The following is a 23,259-nucleotide window of genomic DNA, read 5'->3' as shown; positions in this document are numbered from 1 at the left end:
ACACACACCACACACCACACACACCACACACCACACATCACACACACCATATACAACACACACAAACACCACACACACCCCACACACACCTCACACACACCACACACCCCATGCCACACACACACCACACATATGACACACACAAACACCACACACACACCACACACATACATACCACACACTACACACACACCCACACCACACACACCACACACAGCACACAAACCACACACACCACATACACAAACCACACACAAACCACACATCAAATGCACTACACACACCATACACACCACACACACCCTCTACACACCACACCCACAACACACATGCCCCCCCACACACCACACACAGCACACACACACCAAACACACCATGCACACACAAACCACACAAGCCACACACACACACCGCATACACACACCACACACCCCATACACACACCACACATACACGCCCCCACATACCACACAAACCACACACACCCATACACACCCAAACCACATGCCACACACATACAAAGCACACACACCACATGCCCCAAACACACACCACACACATGCCCCCACACACAACACAAACACAACACACACAACACAGACTCACCACACACACCACACACACACCCCATACACACACCACACACATGCCCACACACACACATGAACCACACACACACCCACACACACAAACCACACACCAAACATGCCACACACACACAAACCACACACACCACACACATTACACGCACCACACACACACACCACACATACGACACACACCACACACACCCCATACACACAACACACAACACACATCACACACACGCCCCCACACACCACACACAACACATACAAGCACCATACCACACAGACAAACCACACACCACATGCCCCCACACACACAGCACACACACAACACACATAACACACACTCACCACACAAACCACACACAAAATCCACACACATGCCACACACACACAGAACACACACCACACACACACAGTGCGCACACACACACACACCCCATGCATTGCAACTCCAATCAAAACAAACTGTGACTGATGCTTTCTGTGATGGGGGAGTTTTTATTTTTTTTAATTTGTTTTATTTTTTATTTTTTTTGAGACGGAGTCTCGCTCTGTCGCCCAGGCTGGAGTGCAGTGGCCGGATCTCAGCTCACTGTAAGCTCCGCCTCCCGGGTTTACGCCATTCTCCTGCCTCAGCCTCCCGAGTAGCTGGGACTACAGGCACCCACCACCTTGCCTGGCTAGATTTTTGTATTTTTTTTAGTAGAGACGGGGTTTCACCGTGTTAGCCAGGATGGTCTTGATCTCCTGACCTCGTGATCCGCCTGTCTTGGCCTCCCAAAGTGCTGGGATTACAGGTTTGAGCCACCGCGCCCGGCAATGGGGGAGTTTTTAAAAGTGGAAAAGCAAAGGATGAAAACATTTATTCTGATGGAGAGGTTTGGGGAACCCCTGAAAAATTGAGAATAAGGCACTCAAGATGGAAGGCGCAGCCCAGGCATAGAGGCAGGGAAATGATCTGGGAATAGCAGGAAACCAGTGACTGAAGGTAAGCATGCGTTGGGACAACAGTTTGCTTTCTGGGGGGATGTGACAAGCCCCTGGAAAGTAAAAGCCTCAGTTCTTCCCCAGGTTCACGGTCCCCATGCTGGGTTCCAAAATCAGAGGCAGCGGAAGGGCTGGAGGATCTGCTGGTGGGGCTAAGCCTTTGCATGAACTTGAAGGGCTTGCCTGTTATCACTCTTCCCCACAGGTTGAGGAGCGTCAAGATGGAGCAGAGGAAGCTGAGTGACCAAGCCAACACCCTGGTGGACCTTTCCAAGGTGAGTGGCAGTGTCTGGAGACATCCCCTAGAATGTGCAGACACTGAGTCTTCTCAGGCTCACCTGTGAGTCCTGGCTGGGTTCGCACTGGACAGAGCAGGACCAGGCAAGCAAAGAAAAATTTCTGCCTGGTTCAAAAATACCTATGCTCCAGTTTGTTCCATTTGCAATCTACCAGTATGTCTTGTGGTCTTTTAAAACTTGGCATTTGTTTCTTAAGTGAAATCCCTCAGGTGTGTCTTTGCGTGGAATTAATGAGCTGACCGAACCTTTCCCGTGTCATTTTATGAGCTGCACACTGAGGGGCTCCTGAGGTTGGGCTTGAGTTTGCATGGCTGTGAAGCACGCTAGGAAGGACCAGACGGCAACGATAGCCATGCTGACTGCCCAGGTCACACCGGTTTGCTGTAATACTTGGAACTTCATTTTTGTGCATCCTCCAATCCTTAACAACCAGTTTTTCTGGCCTCAAATTGGTGGCAGTGGTGTGTGTGTGGGGGTGCATTTCTTTACTTCTCAAGAGGCAGATAGCCTACAAGGAACATGAAGATACCCAAAAAGAGAACCCTCCTTTGAGAGCCCTAGGGCGTGAGGCTCGCCATCACTCTGTCACTCTGTTTCCCGCCCTGAGCTGCCATAAATACTGTAAAGAAACTCTGTCCTCTTGCAAATCACCCAGGTGAGGGAGCTGAAGGCCACACTGCTGGCAGAGCTGAGAGTTGGTGCCACTGAAGAAAGGGCTTCCCCCACCTCAGCCCCCTCTCCTCATTGCCTCTTGATAGGAATTGTATATTAAGCATACAGCCCAGGGCCAGGCTGGCAGAACATTCCAGCAGATGTCAATTATCATAATGGAACACATTCCCTGGGTAAGCAAGAGAAACTCCCTCAGGCACATTAAGCACCCTTTGAAAAGAGTGCAATCAGAGAAATCACTAGTTCTCGGGCCACGTGCAGGCACCTTGTTTAATAAAGGGATTGAACAAAAGAAAGGGCCTCCTAAACCTTTGAGGACTTCAGTCGGGGAGTAAGTGGCTTGGCACAGTTGGGGAGAAGCCTCCGGGCCTGTGTGCCTTTGGAGGAGGGCGTTCACGTGGAGCGCAGGGTGGTTCCTAGGAGCCTGGGGTGGGAGTGGAACGTGGGCATGCAGGAGAGAACTCCCTCAGGTTTTTGGGTGTGTTGGTTTTAATATCAGAAACCTGCTGGGACTAGGTTTAAAAATGGAGAAATCTATTCTAAGGATATAAGGAGTCTCATTCCAGGCAGAACCTCAAAGGAGACATGTGGCCAGACTGCAGGAAGGAACTGACTTGAACCAGACCTGGGAAGCCCCCACAACCAGGAGGTCTCTCACCATCACTTCTGTCTCTTTCTGTACAAGTGACTGCTTCAGTTCTCTCTCCCTCTGCCTGTCTCTCTCTTCCTCTCCCTCTCTCTCCCTCTCTGCCTCCCGTCCCCACAACAGACTGTAACAGGCTCCAATTCAGAGAGTACATATGATAGTTTTAGCCACAGGTAAAGACTAATTGGCCCCCTACTAGTCTTAATTCTAAATTCTCAGAAGAGAAGAAATGATTGGCCAGTTTGGGCCATGTATCCACCCTGGAACCAATCAGCATTGGCCAGGAAGAGGGTCATACGGAGCAAACAGGGCTAGAGACCCACCTGTGAGCTTCAGGAATAGCCCAACGAGATGCCCCAGGATGTTTCTTCTATGAGTAGCAGTGCTTCCTGTCTCTCCTCTCACCTTGCAGGACACACTGTGACTGATGTTCCCTGGGGACATCGGGCAAACCCAACTTTCAAACCTGCATTTCTGCAGTGCCACCCACGGCCTCTCGGAGAGATGGGGCCCAAAGAGCAGACTGGGTGAAGCGAACCCCTCAATGAACTGGAAGGACACTCCTATGAATTGGGTGGGGGAACTAAGCTGTAAATAACCCAGGAGCAAGTTACCTGGAAAGAAAGAGTGTGCAGGAAAGGGTTAAGGGAAAAAATCTGCAGAACCCCCATGGGGAGATCTGGGGAGAAGGTGAACTCTGACATTCGCCCAGTCTTTGTCTTTTCCTCCCAGGAGACTCACCCAAGGTCCTGGCGGCAGCTTAGCACACTTCACACTGGTCCATATTCCCCCTGGCATCCTGTCACCAAGCAACGGAACAGGGGGAGATGATAACGCCGTGTTCTCTCTCTTTTCTGTCTTTGTGCTGTAGCCTCCTAACTCAGCGCCTTCCCACTCCTGCCCTTTGGTCCTCTCTAAATTAAGAATATGGCACGTGGCCTCCACATATTATGTCTGTATTGAATTGCTGTCCTATAGGCTGGCAGAGCTGGGAGGGCTTGGAGTCTTTCCCCGATTGCTTCAATTACTTCAGCTGAAATATAAAAATAATTCCTACCATCGGAGGCTCAGGTGATCGAATAAGATGATATCTGTGAAAATGCTTTATAAACGATAAAGGTTTTGCAAATGGTAGTTCTGATTATCAATATAGATGAGGAAACCAAGATCCAAACGAAGAAAGTGACCATCCCACAGACAGGCAGTTGGTGAGCACCAGTGCAGGGGCCACGACCCAGAGGCTTGGACTCTGAGTCCAGAGCTCATCAGGGTACCCCTGTGGTCAAATGAAAGGGGTGATTTTGCACATTCCGGGAAGAATGTGCGCCTCGAAGAGGTTCTGTCATGTTGATTAATAAAGGGAGTACTTTCACTTCTAAAGTCACCCTGTCCTCCAAGGACATCCACAACACGGTGTCCTGCTCTGGCCACAGCGGAGCTCATGGGGGCAGGGCCATCTCCATGCCACCTCGTGACCTTATGCTGCCCCAGTGAATTTCCTCGTGGGGCCTGGAGTCTGCTGGGGAGGCCTCACTGCATTTTGCATCCCTGCTCCCCTTCATTCTTCTCTAGCTTCTCACATCTTCTTTTACTCCTCTTTTTTCCTCTCACCTTACTTGCTGCTGCTTTGGTCCCTGGGGCATAAATCGTTTCCACGTCTTCCTAGCGTAACCTGAAATTTCAGGTGAAATAGGATTGGGGTGTCACCAGCAGATCACCAGAAACCCAAAGAGCCACAGTACCTCAGGGACGACCAAGCAACCACCGGCCTGGCCCTCTGCATTGCCGCCCTAGGACCCTCACTCCCTGACACGTGGGAGGCTGAAGACGCCCGGGAATCTTGTTCCTGAGTCTGATATACACAGCCAAGATGGCATTTGCTGATTTGCGGGGAGAAAAATATCTGTTGCATAGACTGAGACTCTGCAGACCAACAAGGGGGCCACAAGATGTTGGGGAAGGAACACTGGTAATCGGTCGGCACCCCTGGAACACGGAGAGTCAGTGCTGAGTGCAGGAGGGGTACTGGGGAGCTCTGCGAGGAGCACCCTCAGGACCCCTGCCAAGGAGTGAGGGAAGCAGGATCGGTCAGAGGGAGAGTTTGAACTGGGATACAGTCAACAAAGACCTCAGCCCTTCAGAGTGGCCCTTCAGGGATGTCCCACCCTGAGGCATTGTGGATCAGACAGGGGAAGGGCCACACCTTAGCAAGGCAGCCCCCTTTGGCTAAGCAGTGTGCTTGAGAGTTAATTCATTTTGCTTCCTGGCTGCTGTGTTAAAATAGAGGTTGAGAGATGTGCAATAACTCCTAACTGTGTATAGTTATTATTAACTCCAATTGTATAAGGCAGTTGAGATTGAGAGAGGCCAGGCGCCTGGCAGAGGGCACACTGTTAGTGAGCTGCAGATGTGTACTTGAGCCCTGGCCTACTAATTATACACCCACTGCACTGTCCATTCCCCACCAGTGTCTTCTCTGGAATCATTAGATGCCAGCAGCCACGTGAGCTGAGAGGTTGTGGCCCTGTGAGAACAAGAGACAATTTAGAGACTCACTTTATTTAAGAAAAAAAGGGGCCACTTTTTTCCCTCTCGGTGCATATTTTCTAATAAAATGCTGTCAAAAATACTCATTATTTTTGTAATAAGAAAACACAAATGTGCACACTTCAGCCTCCCCATCCCCAGGAAAGAAGCCTGTATCCTTCCTCGACCAGATCAACTGGTATGGAAGTGGCTCCTGTCATACTGTGGAGGGCATTTCATTTCTCCCATTGCAGATTCCTCTGTGATGACCTGTCATCTCCCTGTCTCTCGCCTCTCTCTCCACACAGATGCAGAATGTCATGTATGACTTAATCACGGAACTCAATGACCGGAGCGAAGACCTGGAGAAGCAGATTGGCAGCCTGGAGTCGAAGCTGGAGCATCTCACCGCCAGCTTCAACTCCCTGCCTCTGCTCATTGCCGACACCCTGCGCCAGCAGCAGCAGCAGCTCCTGTCTGCCATCATCGAGGCCCGGGGTGTCAGCGTGGCAGTGGGCACCACCCACACCCCAATCTCCGATAGCCCCATTGGGGTCAGCTCCACCTCCTTCCCGACCCCATACACAAGTTCAAGCAGTTGCTAAATAAATCTCCCCACTCCAGAAGCATTACCCATAGGTCTTAAGATGCAAACCAACTCTCTCCTGGTCGCTTTGCCATCAAGGAACATTCAGACCAGGAAACGGAAAGAAGAGAGACCGAGCTAATTAACTAACTCATGTTCATTCAGCGTGCTTGGTCCGACATGCCTTGAAACCAGAAATCTAATCTCTGTTTAGGTGCCTCTACTTGGGAGCGGGAAGAGGAGATGACAGGAAGCGACGCCTCTGGCAGGGCCCTTGCTGCAGAGTTGGTGGAGAACAGAAATCCACGCTCAATCTCAGGTCTTCACGCGGGGGGTGGGGGTCAGATGCACTGAAGTAGCCAACAGTGAAGCCAGTCCAGAAGAGGGGTCCCCTGGGAGAGGGGGTCGTGTCAGGTTTGGGGGATGGGCTCTTTGCCATGGGGGTCTTTGAATACACCTCTCTCCTTTCCTTTTGTCTACGGAAGCCTCTGGGTGACAAAAGTAAAAGAGAGCTGCCCACAACTTGCCAAAACAGACATACCCAAATCAGACTGAAAAAAAAAGACACAAATAAAAAGCCAGATTTTCCACTCAATATTAATACCCACATAAACCTGTGTGTTTGCAAACGTGTACATGTACACACATACACATCCCACATTCGGTTCAGGTCCTTTCTTATTTGAGCTTAATCCAAATAAAAAAGGACTTGACACCTTACCCTACACACAATAGGCACCCCTTACATGTGTGCTGAGTTGGTTTGAATCTGAACATGGGGTGCTTTCAGTTCAGGTAGTTAGCTAGTTCTGGCCACATTCTGAGTTTCACTGAAGATGCGGGTCCCTTCAGACATAATGCACATTGCTTTGTCCTGGATATGCACCTTGCTTGATTTGAAATGGATGCCAAGCCAAAATTGTTGGCATTCAGGAGGGATAAGCAAGCTTCTAAAAATAACAGCATCTGCAGAGTTTTCTTCTTCCATCCAAACAAGCTGTGTTTTGATGGACCACAATGACTAGGTGTATGTCTGTATGTGTGGAGGGAGAGGACAAGAAATTGTGCGTGTGTGTGCAGACATGCACAAACAGGAGCAACCCCATAACACCTTAGTGAATAGAAGTATGGTTTGGGGATTTGCTGAGCTGTATTTATCCAGCAACAGGTTTCCAGCCCCAGATGTTAGAAGTGCCAAAGGGCCAAGTGCCTCACTTGTGAGCCTCTGAGCTAGGAGGAGAAGTGATGAAGAGTGGCCCATGTGGTCCCTTCTACCTGACCTTAAGTCATCTCAAAATGAAATATTGTGAGAATGAAGGGAACCCTTAGGGAACCTTATGGGTAAGGTAAGAGGACATGGATTTGTCAGTAGACTGTTCCTACTGTGCCATGTTAATCTTGGTGCGAAAAACTATTCCAATACATCTCAAACTCCAAGAGACTTCAGAAACATCAAGATTAGGTGTAGCGAGAGGCACTGAAAAATGTTTTCAATGCTCCATAATCTGACCACATGTAACATTTGTGACGTGAAAACCATCACTTTCTCATTCTGAGGTCTTTGGTTTCTGCCTATGAGAAATTGAATGGCACTGTATGGACTATTTCATCTGTTGAAGGTAAAACAAAAGAGTGTTTTTTTTGCTTGTGGTTGTCATCTTGGGTTTACCTTTGTAAGAAGACATCATCACCATTCTGAAGGCAGTGGCTTGGCACGGAGATTTTTCTTCTGTAGCACTGGGCCTGTTCTTTTAAGGACAGCACAAGGTAGACAACTGTCGAGCCAAGGCCACTCTTTCAGGAAGATCTAGTCTGTTGCTCACCCTCTTCTTCCGTCTCTTGCTATATTGCTGCTGCTCCTTTGATGGTTTATAGTCTTAATGGCTTGCCTTGATAATTCCTTTGAACACTTTCATTAGTTGTTTTGCGTACCAGAGATGCCACACCTGCTGTTGGCTTATTTTTTTACTTGTTCTTTTAACTGTTGATTATCTGAACGTTTCCCCTCCTCGTTTTATGTCCCAAGAATGGTGCTCTTGTTTTCAGTGACAGTTCAGCTGAACATATAAGCAGATGTGTAAACAGATGAAATAACCATGCAGTCCTTGTGGCATTAGTTCCATTTCACAAAGTGAAGACCACTGGTGGGCTGATCTGAGTGTGCCAGTCCTGATTATTTAAACCTGCAGCCTTCAACTAGTGATTCCTATTCACTGTTTTCATTCTGCTGTAACCCTGTGATATGTGTGTGTGGGGGTGTGAGTGTGGGTGTGTGCACATATAGAGATTTAGTCTTAATTTCAACCAAATGACATGCAAGATTCCACTGCCATTCTTCCTGGCCAAAAGTGCGCATCGACTGTGATTTATTCATTGTGGTCTGCAAATAATTCTTCTTTAACCCATCATTGATGCTCTTACTTAGCTAAACCCTAAAGACCAAACTAGCAACACTAGCCAAGGGAGTGATTGGAGTTATTTCTGGTAGCAGTAGCCACTGGCATCCTAGAAACACATGGACATTTGTAGCATGAATTGACCTATTGGTAGTGCAATAGCTATACGTGATTTTTATTCTTGGCAAAAGAATACTTATGCTTCCAAAAAAAAGTGATCGAACCTGCACATTGATCCTGTAATAGCAAATGGAAGGCTATTTCTCTGTACTAGCATTTCAGCTTTATGTGGGAAAGTTATCTGTTCTCCTACAAGTACAATCAACCCTTGATGACTTAAGTATTAATTATTCTGGGTGTAGCTCACTCAAGTTTTCTTCCTACATCTTTTGGCTAATTCCACCACACCTTAGCGTCACAGTCAGATGGGAAAAGGGGCAGGTGGATTCTCATGTCATGCCTTCTTGTACCTTATTTTCACATTTTGTGGTGGAGGAGATTTAATTATCTGCTCAAGAACTGGGTATACATAGCCAGGTGTGGTGGCTCACGCCTGTAATCCCAGGACTTTGGGCAAGGTGAGAGGATCACCTGAGGTCAGGAGTTGAAGACCAGCAAAAACCCATCTCTACTAAAAATACAAAAATTAGCTGGGTGTGGTGGTGGGCACATGTAATCCCAGCTACTTGGGAGGCTGTGGCAGGAGAATCACTTGAACCCCGGGGAAGGAGGTTGCAGTGAGCCGAGATCGTGCCATTGCACTCCAGCCTGGGTGACTGAGCAAGACTCCATCTCGAAAAAAAAATCAGCTATATGTAAGAACTATTCATTATGGTAACCTCACTCCAATACTGTACCGATCAAGATCTGCCCACTCCTAGAGGACTGACCCAATGGCAGATTCCCTACTATAATCTTTCTGACAACTCAGTGACAGGTAAAATCACTCTAATATTCCCTAAAATATCTAGACACTTGAATTAGAAATATGGAGCCACCCCCACCCCCGCCATTGCTTAAGCCATATTATAGCTTCATGTACTGTAAAGTCAGGGATGTACTGTGATACTTTAAGACCACTAATCTCAGTGGAATTTCAGGACATAGCATTAGTTGGTAAATTACACCAGACTAGGGACTCACTCCTCCTTAGATTGAAGTCCAAATAAAAGTCTTCACCTTTGGATCAAAGGCCACATATATATGATCATCATAATAAATTGTCATAAAGTGTCTACAAACTGCTCTTGCCATCTTCCTAATACGTAACTTCATGATATCATGTCTCTAGAAGTGCTTAATACAATCCAAAAGAACAAGAGGGGGAAGGCCCCAAGTCACCACTGACCGACCTCAGCAGGGGCCAGTGGTAGAACAACAATCTTGTGAATTAGGAGACATAGAAAATGCACGCGAAAGTAAATTCCAAGCGCTGAGCATATACAAGCTATTTTTATTATTAAAAGCCAAGAAGGAAGAGCATTGAAGAAGTAATGATTTTAATATATTGGGGGATTTCCCCCTTAAATTTTTATAATTTCCTTGTGAATAAACAATCATGGAAAAGAAGAAACCTAGTCATACAAAATCAGAATAAATAAAAATCTAAGACTGGATCCACATCTTTGGCCAGTTCATATAAGCACCTCATACATCAATTTCTCTGTACTTAAAACGAAGAGAATAGTTAATATTCTTAAGTACAAAGTATTCAATACAGAACAAATGAAATCACCTTTGTCATCAACAGCCGCCCAGACTGATTGTGTCTAGTTCACACCTCGATGTTATGTTTGAATGCAATCAGTTGTTACCAAAAAGTAATTAGTGCATATTAAATAGTGGTAAAATCAGCAGGGAGAAATATGGGATTAGCACGTAGTTCCAGAACCTTCCTCCTCCTCCAGAGTGCAACTTAACAAACAGTACACTCCAAATTAAGAATCAGTGTTTCATCCCAGGACAAATGGTGTTGCTCCCATCACAGTATCACAACTGAGATACTGTGAAGTCATTGCACTACCAGTAGGTTACTACTCTTTTTAAGTTACTGTTTTTAAATCCTAAAATATGTCCCCAGTTTTCTACATTCATTCTTCTTCCCCGAGAGTTGCTAGAAGCAGATGAAGGATCCCTATTGACTCTGCAGGGTTTGATTTCAGTACCTTAGACAGCTATCTGGTGACTTCCCGGTAGGCACGAACAGCCCCTTCTCTCCCCTTGCAGTTAGTGGGCTTGATGACGTCCCAGACAGTATCCTTTCCTTCTCTACTGCCGCCAAAATCAACATTAGGGAAATGGGATCATTAACACCACCGAGAAAGGAGATAACAGGGATAGCAATAGTAACTGTCTGCTTGTGGTAGTAGAAAGCTTGTGTCAGGCTGCATGAATAGAAATTAACGTTAAACTCCTGTTAAACAAGTAATATGTAGATTTTTATTGAAACAGACCACAGCTTATTAAAAAGTACTCAGCGCAATGGTATATACATATATACAGATAGAAGAAATATAACTGTGATCTTTTTGTCTTACACCATTACTGGAAACACCCAAACATGAACTGGAGTTCCCTCTGAACAAAACCATTGTCAAATCTTCAACATATGACCTCCAAATCTAGGTGCCAAGTGCCCTGTGACAGTTGTTTACACACCTGAAAAATGTATCCTGGAAGCTGTAATCTTGGGCCTGGGCTATGTGTTGAAACAAGCAAAAGAGACATCGTGACCAACCAAACTGGTGGAGGAAAAGCACAAAATTCAACACCAATCTGCAGTTAGGATCCCAAAGAGATGTTGACATTTATAGCCAAAAAGAAAAAGTACAAATATATATCTGAATCGGATCGAAGCAGCCAACGTCCAGCTTCACACAAGAAGGACGAGGAATAAACAACATTCTCTAGCTGTGTCATATTGTCTCAGTTTTTGAATCTGAACCAAGACTGATCCACCTTCATCAGATACGTTTTTTAATGGCGCAACAACTCAATTTTGGTCCCAGACTCTCCATTCTGCACTGGCCACGAGAACAACAAAAGAGAATGACAGGATGTTAATGGAGGAAACATTTTCATGGCAAGCTCAGAAACTGAAGTGTTTATATTCAGAATCAGATGAGCTTTAATATGAATTTGCATCTTGCCTCTGTACTGCTTGCTATTTTTTAATGATAGGAGAAAGCATAACAGTTTATTTTAAATATGAAATATATTGATATATTATAAAATATATTGTAACTTTCAATTAACATTTTGTATCAAACTAGTGTTTAGCAGGTCGACTGTCAGCCTGCTCTCCCAATGACTGTTTCTGAGTACACATCACTGTTAGTGATTGCCAGGCACCCAGACCAAGGGTCCTCCTACCACAGCCTACTGAACTGCCATATTCTAATTCTCCAAGGCCTGAGTATTAGAGACAAAAGAACATTATTCCAAGCGTAGAAGAATAATTCTACCCTAAATTCTATCAAGCCATTTCAGAAGAGATTTTAAAAGCCATCACTCCTTAGTAGCTGTGCAAAGCCAGTTTAATAAAAGTGCAGGCTCTTTCTATATAAATTCAAAGGCCTCATTACATAAATTATATAAGTCTCAAACTCAGCCAACCAGTTTTCCTTTGACAATGTCAGAATTGGGCATAAGGAAGAGTCCTGTCTTCCTGTAACTGAAAATACTCAAAATCCTAGGCATTCCAAGTTTCTCTATGTACGTGAAACCGGGGTTGGGTTTCCAAACTACTTTACAAGGCGCAACAAGAGTCCAGTGTGCAGATGTGCTTTTCTAAATTGGCAATACCCTTGAGGGAACAAGGTTCCCACACGTTTGTCAAGGACATGGAGCCCAGCTCCTAAGGGAATGATGGGAGGAGCCGGCAGGATATGAACAGCCAGAGCCAGCAAAGAGCTGGGCTGCCTTTTCTGCTAGCTTCCTCTAGCTGGGAGGAAATAAAGAGTTCCCGTTGAGATGTTGTCCTTTATAGCAAAATTAAGAAACTCATGGAATCCACACCCCTCTTTAACAGAGCAGCTGAGACATATATGTGGAAATTCTCAGTTCCCTCCTTCGTATGGCTAAGGCACTACTTCTAGATGAAAACAGGATGTGTTTGGTTACAGAATAAAGGTTTTCTAGAATCAGTGAGCCTCTTCTCACCTAGGACCCTCACTTGCTGTTGTTGCTTTGGTGCAATATTGTTCAGGTGCAAACCAGGTTGCATCGGGGCAGATTTAACTGAGTGTATGTGTCTCTTCCCTTCCCAAGCCCTGGAAATTCACATAGATTTACAGATAGTGCAAAACAACAAGTTTGCTCCTGGGAAAAGGCTGGAATCCCTCAAATTTCAATTTATGTGAGCTTAAAGGTATATAAGTCTTGGGGCTCAATGACATTAGGTATTCATGCTGTATGAAAGAGAAATGTCTAAATGCCCATTTTCAGTCTGTTTATGTAGCTGAGCCCTAACTTGTACACAAGTTTTCTTTTTATGGAGCTAAATTTTCTCAGTGCCTGTATTACTCCTCAGTTATATGTTAGGCCGAGCTCCACTAAAGCCATCTGAACTCCAGGGCACCTGTTTTTATTAGGTTACTTACTCACAGGATAATGGAAATTGGCTTATTTTCAATTTCACAATTGACTGATTAATGTATTGGTGGTAATTGATTTATTTCTTAACTTTTTTGCTACAAAATGATTTTTTCTTTTTAAAATTTTTAAAAATTATTACTATTATTATTTTGAGATGGAGTCTCACTCTGTCGCCCAAGCTGGAGTGCAGTGGTGCAATCTCAGCTCACTGCAAGCTCCGCCTTCCAGGTTCACGCCATTCTCCTGCCTCAGCCTCCCGAGTAGCTGGGACTACAGGTGCGTGCCACCACAGCTGGCTAATTTTTTTGTATTTTTAGTAGAGACAAGGTTTCACCATGTTAGCCAGGATGGTCTTGATCTCCTGACCTTGTGATCCACCTGCCTAGGCCTCCCAAAGTGAGCCACCGTGCCGGGCCCACTGAGTGCTTTTTTTCTTTTGGTTTTTCCTTCTAACACTGCTCAGACTAAGACTTACATTTATAAAGAGCAAATATATTCTGACCTTTCCCCTCAAAGTTGTATTCCATCTAGAATCAAGGAAACAAATGCAAATTCATCATTTGGGGAAAGCAGACCTCTTGACAGCAATTCAAGTCCATGGCTATATGCTAACCCTTGCTACTCAAAGCGTGGTCCACAGACTGGCAGCGTTAGCATCATCTGTAAGCTTGTTAGAAATGCAGAATCTCAGGCCCCACACCAAACCTTCTTCATCAGAATTGGCCTTTTAACAAATCCCCAGGTGACCTGTATCCACTGGAAATATTGATAAGCACTGGCCTCACCTCCCCGTAGTGATAACCAACCTTATTAATAATTAGATAATGAAACTATTTCCTCCTTGAGTCTCATTTACAGAATTATTTGATCATGTGAAGGTCCTGAATGATCATAAGGATAAAAAATGCATCTTAAAATTCCACTTGAGGTTATATAACTTGGATGGTCTACATCAAACATAATAAAGTCAATAAGAGATAGTCTTTTTCCAGTCTTCATATCCTTGAGCCACCTCAAAGCCCCCATTTTTAAGTTTTAGCCTTTTTTTTTTTTTTTTTTTTTTTTTGCCTAGGCTAGCAGGGACATCAGAATATCAGGTGGAACCTCAGGGCAGGTCCTCTGGAAGGTTACAGGGGTCTCTGTTTAGCATAGTACAGAAATTGTTGTGTTTCTTGACGCTTGTGTTCTTCCCTTGAGGAACTCAGCATCTCGCCAGTGAGAACTCTCCTCCCCTAGAGGAAACTAGCAAGATAAGTTAGTTTAACCATCTAGAAACATTGCTAATCTCCTTTAAAGCCAATTCTCTTATTCATTGCACCAATAAGAAACACTCCAAGGTGGGCAAGGAAAGATGTGAATTCTGATATTGGTACCATAACTCGATATGTACCCAGAAACAGTTATGTTCTAAATTAATGGCTTTAACCTGTTCATTGTAAAAAGTGCCTTGGACTTCAATCTAAAGAGGTCAGTATAAATATGTATGTGTGTGTGTGACATGTATGTAGGCAAATATTTACAGATTTATACATACATAGGCACACACACATATACCCGCACATTCATATATAATATATACATACATATATAAATGCTTCATAATATTATCATATTGCTATTCACAGCTCCATTTCTTTTGTCTGGTCCTATGTTTATTTGTTCAGTGAGACCTTTACATAGAGAGGTTCTATTCGGAACATTGATGTATTTTTTGTTCGTTTTTTTACTTTTTATTAAAAAGGTAAAGGATATTAAAAAAAAAAAAAAAAAGTCAAGTGCCTGAAGGTTTTGAATGGAGTTATGGTAAACTTTCTCAGGTCACCAAAGAGGAAACTGATTTTTCCTTTGGAAAACATTTTTCTATTTCAGTGACTTTGTTTTCCCTTGGTGGTAATGCATAAATAAGAGTGGTTACAGTGATTTTGTAAGTTCTATTTCAATCCATTTCTGTGGTTCCCATAAGTCAACAGCTAAAAATTTGTTCAGTCTAGTATCCAGTTTTCTCCACACATCAGCATCAGAAGGGCCCAGTCTTCACGTGCTCTGCGTGGTTTTGTTCGCATTGTTACTGTGTTCCTTACTAAGGAAAGGCAAATGAAATTGCAGGGGCTGGAGCTTAGACCAGCTCCAAATATGGCTTCCTTTTAGTAACACACACAGAAGGTGGACTAGTGGGAAGTCTCTCTCCCTGAATCAGGTGGGAACCTGTGTCTTAGAAGGTAGAGGAGTCCAGTGAACTCTCCACAGCTCCATGGGCCCTGCCTGTCTACAGTTAATACAACTGCCTGTATGAGTCAGCCTTTCTCTACCTTAGCCAAAGGTCTTCTCTTTCTATGGTATAACAGCTTGTAATGAACCAACTTGCTCTGGTTAGAAGTCCCTAGAACTCCAGGAAGAGTCGCCAGGTTTCCACTGCTGTGCTCAAAGCTCAAGGACACATTATACTTCTTTAAACCAACTAAAGCTCTCTAGCTCCCTGCCCCCATGGTGACACTTTCATAATAGGCAGGGCCAAGTCAGAGAGGTTATGCCCTGTATACAGTGTCAATCAGAAGAGACACTGCAAAATGTCAGAGGTGACCAGAAAGACAACAGATCTCTCCAGCTGTCCTCACAGCTGCAGGCACATTTGTGGAATTGTGAGTAGGAAGGCTTGGCAGCCAGGGGATGGGAAATGAATTTCTCCAAGTTGAAAACCCTGTACCCTTACTTTCCTTCCTGTAAATTTTTCTGTAGTTCTAGGCAAATAATAATAATAATAAAAATGCAAATTAGGTGCTTTAGAAGGAGTATGTAATATCTGGGACTTTTTCTAAGTTGGTAGACCTAAAAAATGTTTTCAAAAATATATCTAGCTGCATTTCTACTGCTGTCATTCCTTAAAACTCTCCTCCAAAAACTCCATATGAATGAATACATTGACCAACTCAGTGATTATTAAATAATAATACTTTATACTTATATACAGTAATACTTTTCATCTAAGGACCTCAAATGCCAATATATTAGTCATCGCCCTGTAAGGTGGATGACATATTATTCCCATTATTCCAGTGGGAAAATTGGACCATAGAAAACTGAGGAGCAAATGACTCATCTACAGGAATTAAATGGAAAAAATAGCCTAGGATTTCTCAGCACACTTTGGGAGTGAATGAAAACTTAGAGGCTTCAATTCTACCGCTGGCCACCATTGGATTTGTCAGATCCAGGAGGTATGTTGACCACATGTGTCCAGACCCAGGCTTAGAGCATCTGGAATGAGAGTGGTGAACTGGTGTGTGGGTCTGAGGATCTGGATGGGAGACTGTGTTTTCTTCTCTGTGCAAAGTATGGGAGTGTGACCTTGAAGGGGGGCTTAGTCGATGGCCTTCCCCACTCCCTTTTGAACTGAAGCTGGAGAGAATGGGCATTTTTAAATGTTATGGCATATGCTAATATAATATGATGGCATTAAATAAAAACAAGAAGAGAACTGACTAAAACCAAAAAACCAAAACCGTAAGCGACTGATTTCCTTTAATTTTATCTTCTTCCTTCCCTACGTGTATAGTTGTGAAAGCAAGATTTTTTAAAAAAGGAAATCTTAATTTAGATCGGAAACAGCGTCCCCTGGAAAAGGTTGCTTCTTTAAGCAAGGCCAGAACTGCTGTGGTTTTCATGGTAGTGTTGACTCAGGAGACTGGCCCCCCCAACATGGAGACACATGGAAGGCCTTAATACCAAACCCAGTTTTAACCACCTAGAGAGAGTGAGAGCCGCTCCTAAGGTGAATGGCTGTTCATCAATGAGAATATCTAGACACACTGATGTGTGATAAGGCAAACTTGCAACTATGTTCAAGTAAAGTATCAGGCAGTTCAACACAGTGCTTCCATTTAGCTGAGCAGAGGGTCTCAGTAGACTCATCTTAGAAGCTTTTGAAAACCCCAAGTCAGGCTTCTCAATCCATGGAGACTCAGAAGCAGAGTCTGGGTGACACCTGGGCATGTCCCTCAAGTACCACAGGTGGTTCTAATGGGTGCCCTGAGTTGAGCACCACTGATCCGGGGCTTGCTGAGGTGAGGCCACCAGTGCCTAGCCTGGCACAGCCCTCTCCTGGATCTCTCCCCTCCCCCTAGTTGGCGAGGAGAGGGGAGGAGAGGAGAGTGGGAGGGGGGCAAGGTTTTTCTAAAGATGGTGATTTACCCGAAGCTTGACTCCTTTTCATCTTGCCCTCATGTCTCTTCAGTCCTGGCCCCATGGGACTGTGCTGATCTGCAGTCTGGCTCTATGTGCACTGACAAACGATGCTGCCAGGTTACTCTTCCCTCACACGGTATTTCTCTGGCTGGCTGATGCTTTCTCCTGGCACACAGTCTGTCTGGGTATAATGTCTTCCTTTGGCCTTAGCTCTGGATAAGGATTGAGGGAGGGCTATTCTGACATTTTTCACTAGATGAAAAAAGTTAAAATTAAACATAACACATTGTCCTTGCTAGCAGGTAACTCACTAAACCTAATGCACAAAAATGGGGTAACCTGCTATGTTATACACATTGATCTCTTCCAAACTATATTTAACCATTAAATAAAATGCTGTCTCCTATTACAAAGAAAATTCAATCCATTATTACATCATGCATAACTGTGGAAGCTGGAAAAACAGGACATTAGAACTCAAAAAAACTGGGCCCAATTTTCCAAAATGGACAATTATGCTAATTCAGAATTCAGGAGACTCTGAGTAAGAGCACCCCCTGCAGGCGGACGGGAATAGAGCAATCTGAGGGAAAAGGAAAGGCCCCTTGGCGTCCAGGAAAAGGCTCATCTGTATGGCTGTCAAAAACAAGGTGCTGGCACTGTATGTGCATGCAAATCAGAAGGCAGGCCATGCCTGTTAGAGCCATTCATCTAGGTCATGGCCCTTGCCTTACACGTAGGAGACAGAAATTCAAGAGAAGTGATTTGCCCAGACTCAAATGGAGAATTATGGGCAGAAAGTGAACTGGAACCTTTTCATGCCACATTGAGAATGCCTTCTGGGCTGATGTGGTAAATTGAGGCCTGCCCTTAGCCTCTCCATGCTGTTTCTTGATTCATCCTCATAAAATGGTTGGTTATCCATTCTGCAAATGTTTTTAAGAAGAAAAGACCCCTGCTTCTCAACACATGCATACACCGCTAATGCATATACCTCATTAGCAATCTCTCAAAGAAAACAAAGATATGCATATTGTGACTGGTTAAAATAATTCATAGTGCATTTTGCATTCCAGAGGCATTGATCATTTTCAAAGTTATCTGCCTTTAGTTTAAAGAATTCACAGCTAATACTTGCAAAACTACAAGAACCCCCACTGGTTAGGAAACATTAAATTCGATTATTAAAATGATGTGATTTTACATCCAGCATTACAGTGGATTATGCTAATGATGGTCAAGGTTATTAATCTTCATTGCAGTCACCACTGCAAATAATACATGAAGATTAGCCAAAATTAACTTAATCTGCTTGTAGCATGAATTTGAAATTTATACTTTATTTTTTCTGAGAATAAGTCACACTTAATAGCATCTCTTAAAATGCACTCCTACCCCCCGGAAAACCAAAGGTGGAAAACATGCATGCAATACGTTACCACTACCTGAGGGCGATTTCCTATTCACTTAGGTAAAACGCCTTTCCAAACCTCTTCTGCTTCCTACTTTCAAACACTGGGGTATCACTTAAAAGCAATCAAGTACTTCTCAAGAAAGAATGCATACAGTAATGGGGCACCCACATCCCAGTCACTCATAAAGGGAAATGTCAGGTCTTCTGTAAGTGCCTGTAAGCTGTGATTCAATTGCCCTTTCTTAGAACACCCTCCTTACCTCCCACCTCTTGGAATGAGAAGGTAGATACATAACTCATCCTAAACTTCAGAATTTGGGAATCTTAACAAATTTACCCTTAGGATTTCCTAGAGACCTTTTTCCAAGAATAACAATGCAATGTTTACTTGATTCGCAAATTTGGGAACATAAGACCCTGTTTGGATGCAGTTTAGTTGAGAAAATACTCGACGAGTATGGTCAGATCATCAGTAAGAGGAACTGACACTCTCAGTTTTGTACTTGGAAATAAGATGTGAGAAAACTGTAGAGGACATTTATTCACTATCTCCAGAGCTCCCATTCCCCAATTCTCTGCCGACAGCATGCAGAGCTTTCTTTAGTGAATTTGCCCTTCCCCCATCCCAACTATGCACTTGGGTGGGGTTAATACAACTTCCAGACCTCTGATGGGCCACGGCAGGCTTAAGACAATCAGAGTACCTCATCCCCCTAGCCAAGGGATGGGCACATGGCCCAAATCAGGCCAATGGGAGCAAGTGAACCCCAGAGCCCAGGGCTTGAGCCACAGCGACCAGAAAAGACCCTCTGCCCCAGGAAGGTGAGGTGCTGCTTGGTCAGGAGCTGCTGCAACCCTTTTGTTTGACAGAGGGCCACCATGTGGAACATGAGGATGAAGACCACCAAAGGCAGAGGGGAGAGGAGAGAAATGGGGATCGTGTGCAGCATAATAAGAAATATATTTTGGGTCTTTGTCGCTTGTTCCTGGCATAGAGCTCCTAAATCGCATGGGATTCCCTGGGTGATAGGACCCACTTCTTGTTATAATGAGGTGACTCTTGCTGGGCTCCTGGATAACTCCAAAATTGGAGCTGGTCACCAGAAAGATCAAGCTCTGATTAGAAACCTGGAACCTTCAGCTTAGCTAACATGGTGAAACCCCATCTCCACTAAAACTACAAAAATTAGCCAGGCATGGTGGTGCACACCTGTAATCCCAGCTACTCAGGAGGCCGAGGCAGAATAATTGCTTGAACTTGGGAGGAAGAGGATGCAGTGAGCTAAGATTGCACCACTGCACTCTAGCCTGGGCAACAGAGTGAAGCTCTGTCTCAAAAAAAAAAAAAAAAAATTGATCATGCCTATGGGATGAAACCTCCACAAAAACCCTTAAACAAAAGAGTCTAGAGAACTTCCAGGTTGGTGACCACATCCATGTGCCAAGAAGGTGGCATACCGCAGTTCCATGGGGTAGAAGCTTTTCTGCCTGGGACCCTTCTAGGTCTTGCCCTATATGCCTCTTCTCCTGGCTCTTCATTTATATCCTTTAAAATAAATCCACAAACATAAGTAAAACATGCTCCTGAGCTCTGTGAGCCATTCTAGAAAATTGTTGAACATCAGGAGGGAGTTGTGGGAACCCCTAATTTATAGCCAGTCAGTCAGAAGTATGAGAGGTCAGGACTTGTGACTGGCATCTGAAGTGGAAGGCGGACTTGTGGGACTGAGTCCTTCACCTGTGGGGTCCATGCTAACTCCAGATAGTTAGTGTCACAATTGAATTGAATTGTTGAATGCCTGTTCTTGTCTGGAGACTCAGAGAACTGGTTGTTGATGTTGGAGAACAACCCCCTTGGTAATATCCTTGGAGCCACTGAATCTCCTAATTACATGAACCAATAACTTTGCTTTCTATTGCAACCATTTGGAGATGAATTTTCTGTCATATCCAACATAAAGAGTCCTGGTGGAGAAGAACCAGCCTCCTGGGCACACATCAAGTCTCCCAGAGGAGTAACCAGAATGAGAATTAAAGAGAAATGCCATCTCAATAGTTCTGACATTTAAAAAGTTTAAAACACAAAAATTAAATAAGATAACAAGAAAATCTGGAATGTCAAAATTGACTTTAGAGTGTACTTTGACCACTAAGTTAGCAGAGTGATGGAGGAAGAAAAGAACCACAGAAAGAGATTCTGTTAAATGAACCAACGTGGTTTGGGGAAAAAAAAAAAAAAGATTAAAGCAGAAAACTATCTGTCAGTCAGGAAGGGGTGATGAGTGGAATAAAAGTGACCTAAGATCTTAGTATTTGTCTTTATCTATTTTTTGCTGCTATGACAGAATACCCGGGTAATTTATAATGAACAGAAATTTATTGGCTCACAGTTCTGGAGACTGGGAAGTCCAAGATTGATGGGTCAGCATCTTTTGAGGGCCTTCTTGCTCCATAATCCCATAGATGGAAGATGGAAGAGCAAGAGAGGGCACAAGAGTGAACTTGCAGCTTCAAGCTCTTTTAAGAGTTGGCATTAATCCATTCATGAGAGCTTTGCCATAATAACCTAAAATATCCCCGTAGACCCACCTCCCGACACCATTGCATTGGGGGTTAGGTTTCTACACATGCTTTTGGGGAGACACATTCAAACCATAGTAGTATTGTTTGGAAGGAAGGTAAATATTGATAACTTCATAATTTGATCATTTAAATTAAAATAATATAAATAAAACAGAGCCTACAACTTTCAAACTAGTAGAGTTTGAAAAATAGAGAAAAAAATCAATTCAAAAGAAGGTAGGAAAGGATGGGAAAACACATAAAAGAACAAATTGGAAGGATGAAACAAAATGGTATAAATATAGCCAAATATTTCCATTTTCACAATGAAAGTTATGGATTCCAGGCAAAAGGAAAAGATTGTCAGACCAAATGTTTTAAATTTTTCAAATAAATGCTATTTACAAGGAACACATTTAAAACATAGCATAAAGAAAAATTGAAAGTGTGAATTTGTAAAAGATTCAAGTATATTTTAATTTTAAAAATGTGGGTATAGCTAATAAATACCAGATGGTAGGGGGGAGGCTTTGATGTAAAAAGCACTGAGTTCTCCAAGAAAAGATAACAATTTAAAGTATATAGAATACACTTAATAATATGGCCTTAAAATATGTAAAGCAAACATTTACAGAACTACAACAAAACAGACAAACCTACAACCATAACAGGAAAATTTAATACATCTTTCTGAGGAAGCAGTTGATCAAGTAGACAAAATAAAAATCTAAAAGGATATAGAAAAATTGAATGACATAGTAAAATCTATAGGATACACTTTTTCCTTATACATTGAATATTAATGAAAATTGACCACATAATGGACACTAAAGCAAGTTCAACAGATTTTTTTTTTTTTTTGAGACAGAGTCTCGCTCTGTCGCTCAGGCTAGAGTGCAGTGGCACGATCTCGGCTCACTGGAAGCTCCGCCTCCCCGGTTCATGCCATTCTCCTGCCTCAGCCTCCCAATTAGCTGGGACTACAGGCACCTGCCACCACGCCCAGCTAATTTTTTGAATTTTTTAGTAGAGACGGGGTTTCACCGTGTTAGCCAAGATGGTCTTGATCTCCTGACCTAGTGATCTGTCTGCCTCGGCCTCCCAAAGTGCTGTAATTACAGGTGTGAGCCACCGTGCCCAGCCAAGTTCAACACATTTTAAAGGAATGGTACCATACAAACAAAATTATCTGACTTCAGTGTGATATATACCAAAGTTCAGGGCGGGCACAATGGCTCACACCTGTAATCCCAGCACTTTGGGAGGTCTAGACAGGTGGATCACTTAAGGTCAGGAGTTTGAGACCAGCCTGGCCAACATGGTGAAACCCTGTGTCTACTAAAAATACAAAAATTAGCTGGGAGTGGTGGTGCCCACCTGTAATCCCAGCTACTAGGGAGGCTGAGGCAGGAGAATCATTTGAACCTGGGAGGCAGAGGCTGCAATGAACCAAGACCATGCCACTGTGCTCCAGCCTGGGCAACAGAGCAAGACTTCATTTCAAAAAAAAAAAAAGCAAAATAACTACCATACCTGATGGAAGCTGAACCTGAAAAAAATAAATACATAAATAAAATTCAGTAAGCAAAAAATCGTAACTAAAATAATACCTTTGGAAGTTGACAAACATAAATAATTTATGAATCAAAGAATAAATCATAATAAAAATTTAAATATGTAAAACAGAACATCAATGAAAATGCTGTGTTTCAAAATGAGTTGAATGAAATTTTAAGAAATTAGAAAGATTAGGCCGGGTGCGGTGGCTCACACCCGTAATCCCAGCACTTTGGGAGGCCAAGG

The 23,259-nt window shown here is 43.8% G+C and overlaps 1 protein-coding gene across 5 annotated transcripts in view; it reads left to right on the top strand.

Moving 5' to 3' along the window:
- The window catches only part of KCNN3 (potassium channel, calcium activated intermediate/small conductance subfamily N alpha, member 3), a 177,343-nt gene extending 165,801 nt beyond the window's left edge, over window positions 1-11,542 (top strand). For 4 of the 5 annotated variants that reach the window (XM_011928233.1, XM_011928232.1, XM_011928235.1 and 1 more), the window contains 2 exons: window positions 1,783-1,852; window positions 6,029-6,352. In XM_011928233.1, coding sequence (XP_011783623.1) covers window positions 1,783-1,852; window positions 6,029-6,325 — 367 coding nt within the window. In that variant the 3' untranslated portion in view covers window positions 6,326-6,352. Of the gene's footprint in view, window positions 1-1,782; window positions 1,853-6,028; window positions 6,353-6,520; window positions 6,626-11,327 lie in introns of those variants that run through there. The other variant, XM_011928234.1, reaches the window with a different exon arrangement.
- Window positions 11,543-23,259: the final 11,717 nt, after the last annotated feature.

Source organism: Colobus angolensis, unplaced genomic scaffold (assembly GCF_000951035.1).
Source record: "Colobus angolensis palliatus isolate OR3802 unplaced genomic scaffold, Cang.pa_1.0 Scaffold77, whole genome shotgun sequence".
Lineage (NCBI taxonomy): Eukaryota > Metazoa > Chordata > Mammalia > Primates > Cercopithecidae > Colobus > Colobus angolensis.
The sequence above is the reverse complement of the archived record's forward strand: the minus strand, read 5'-3'. Positions and strand labels throughout refer to the sequence as shown.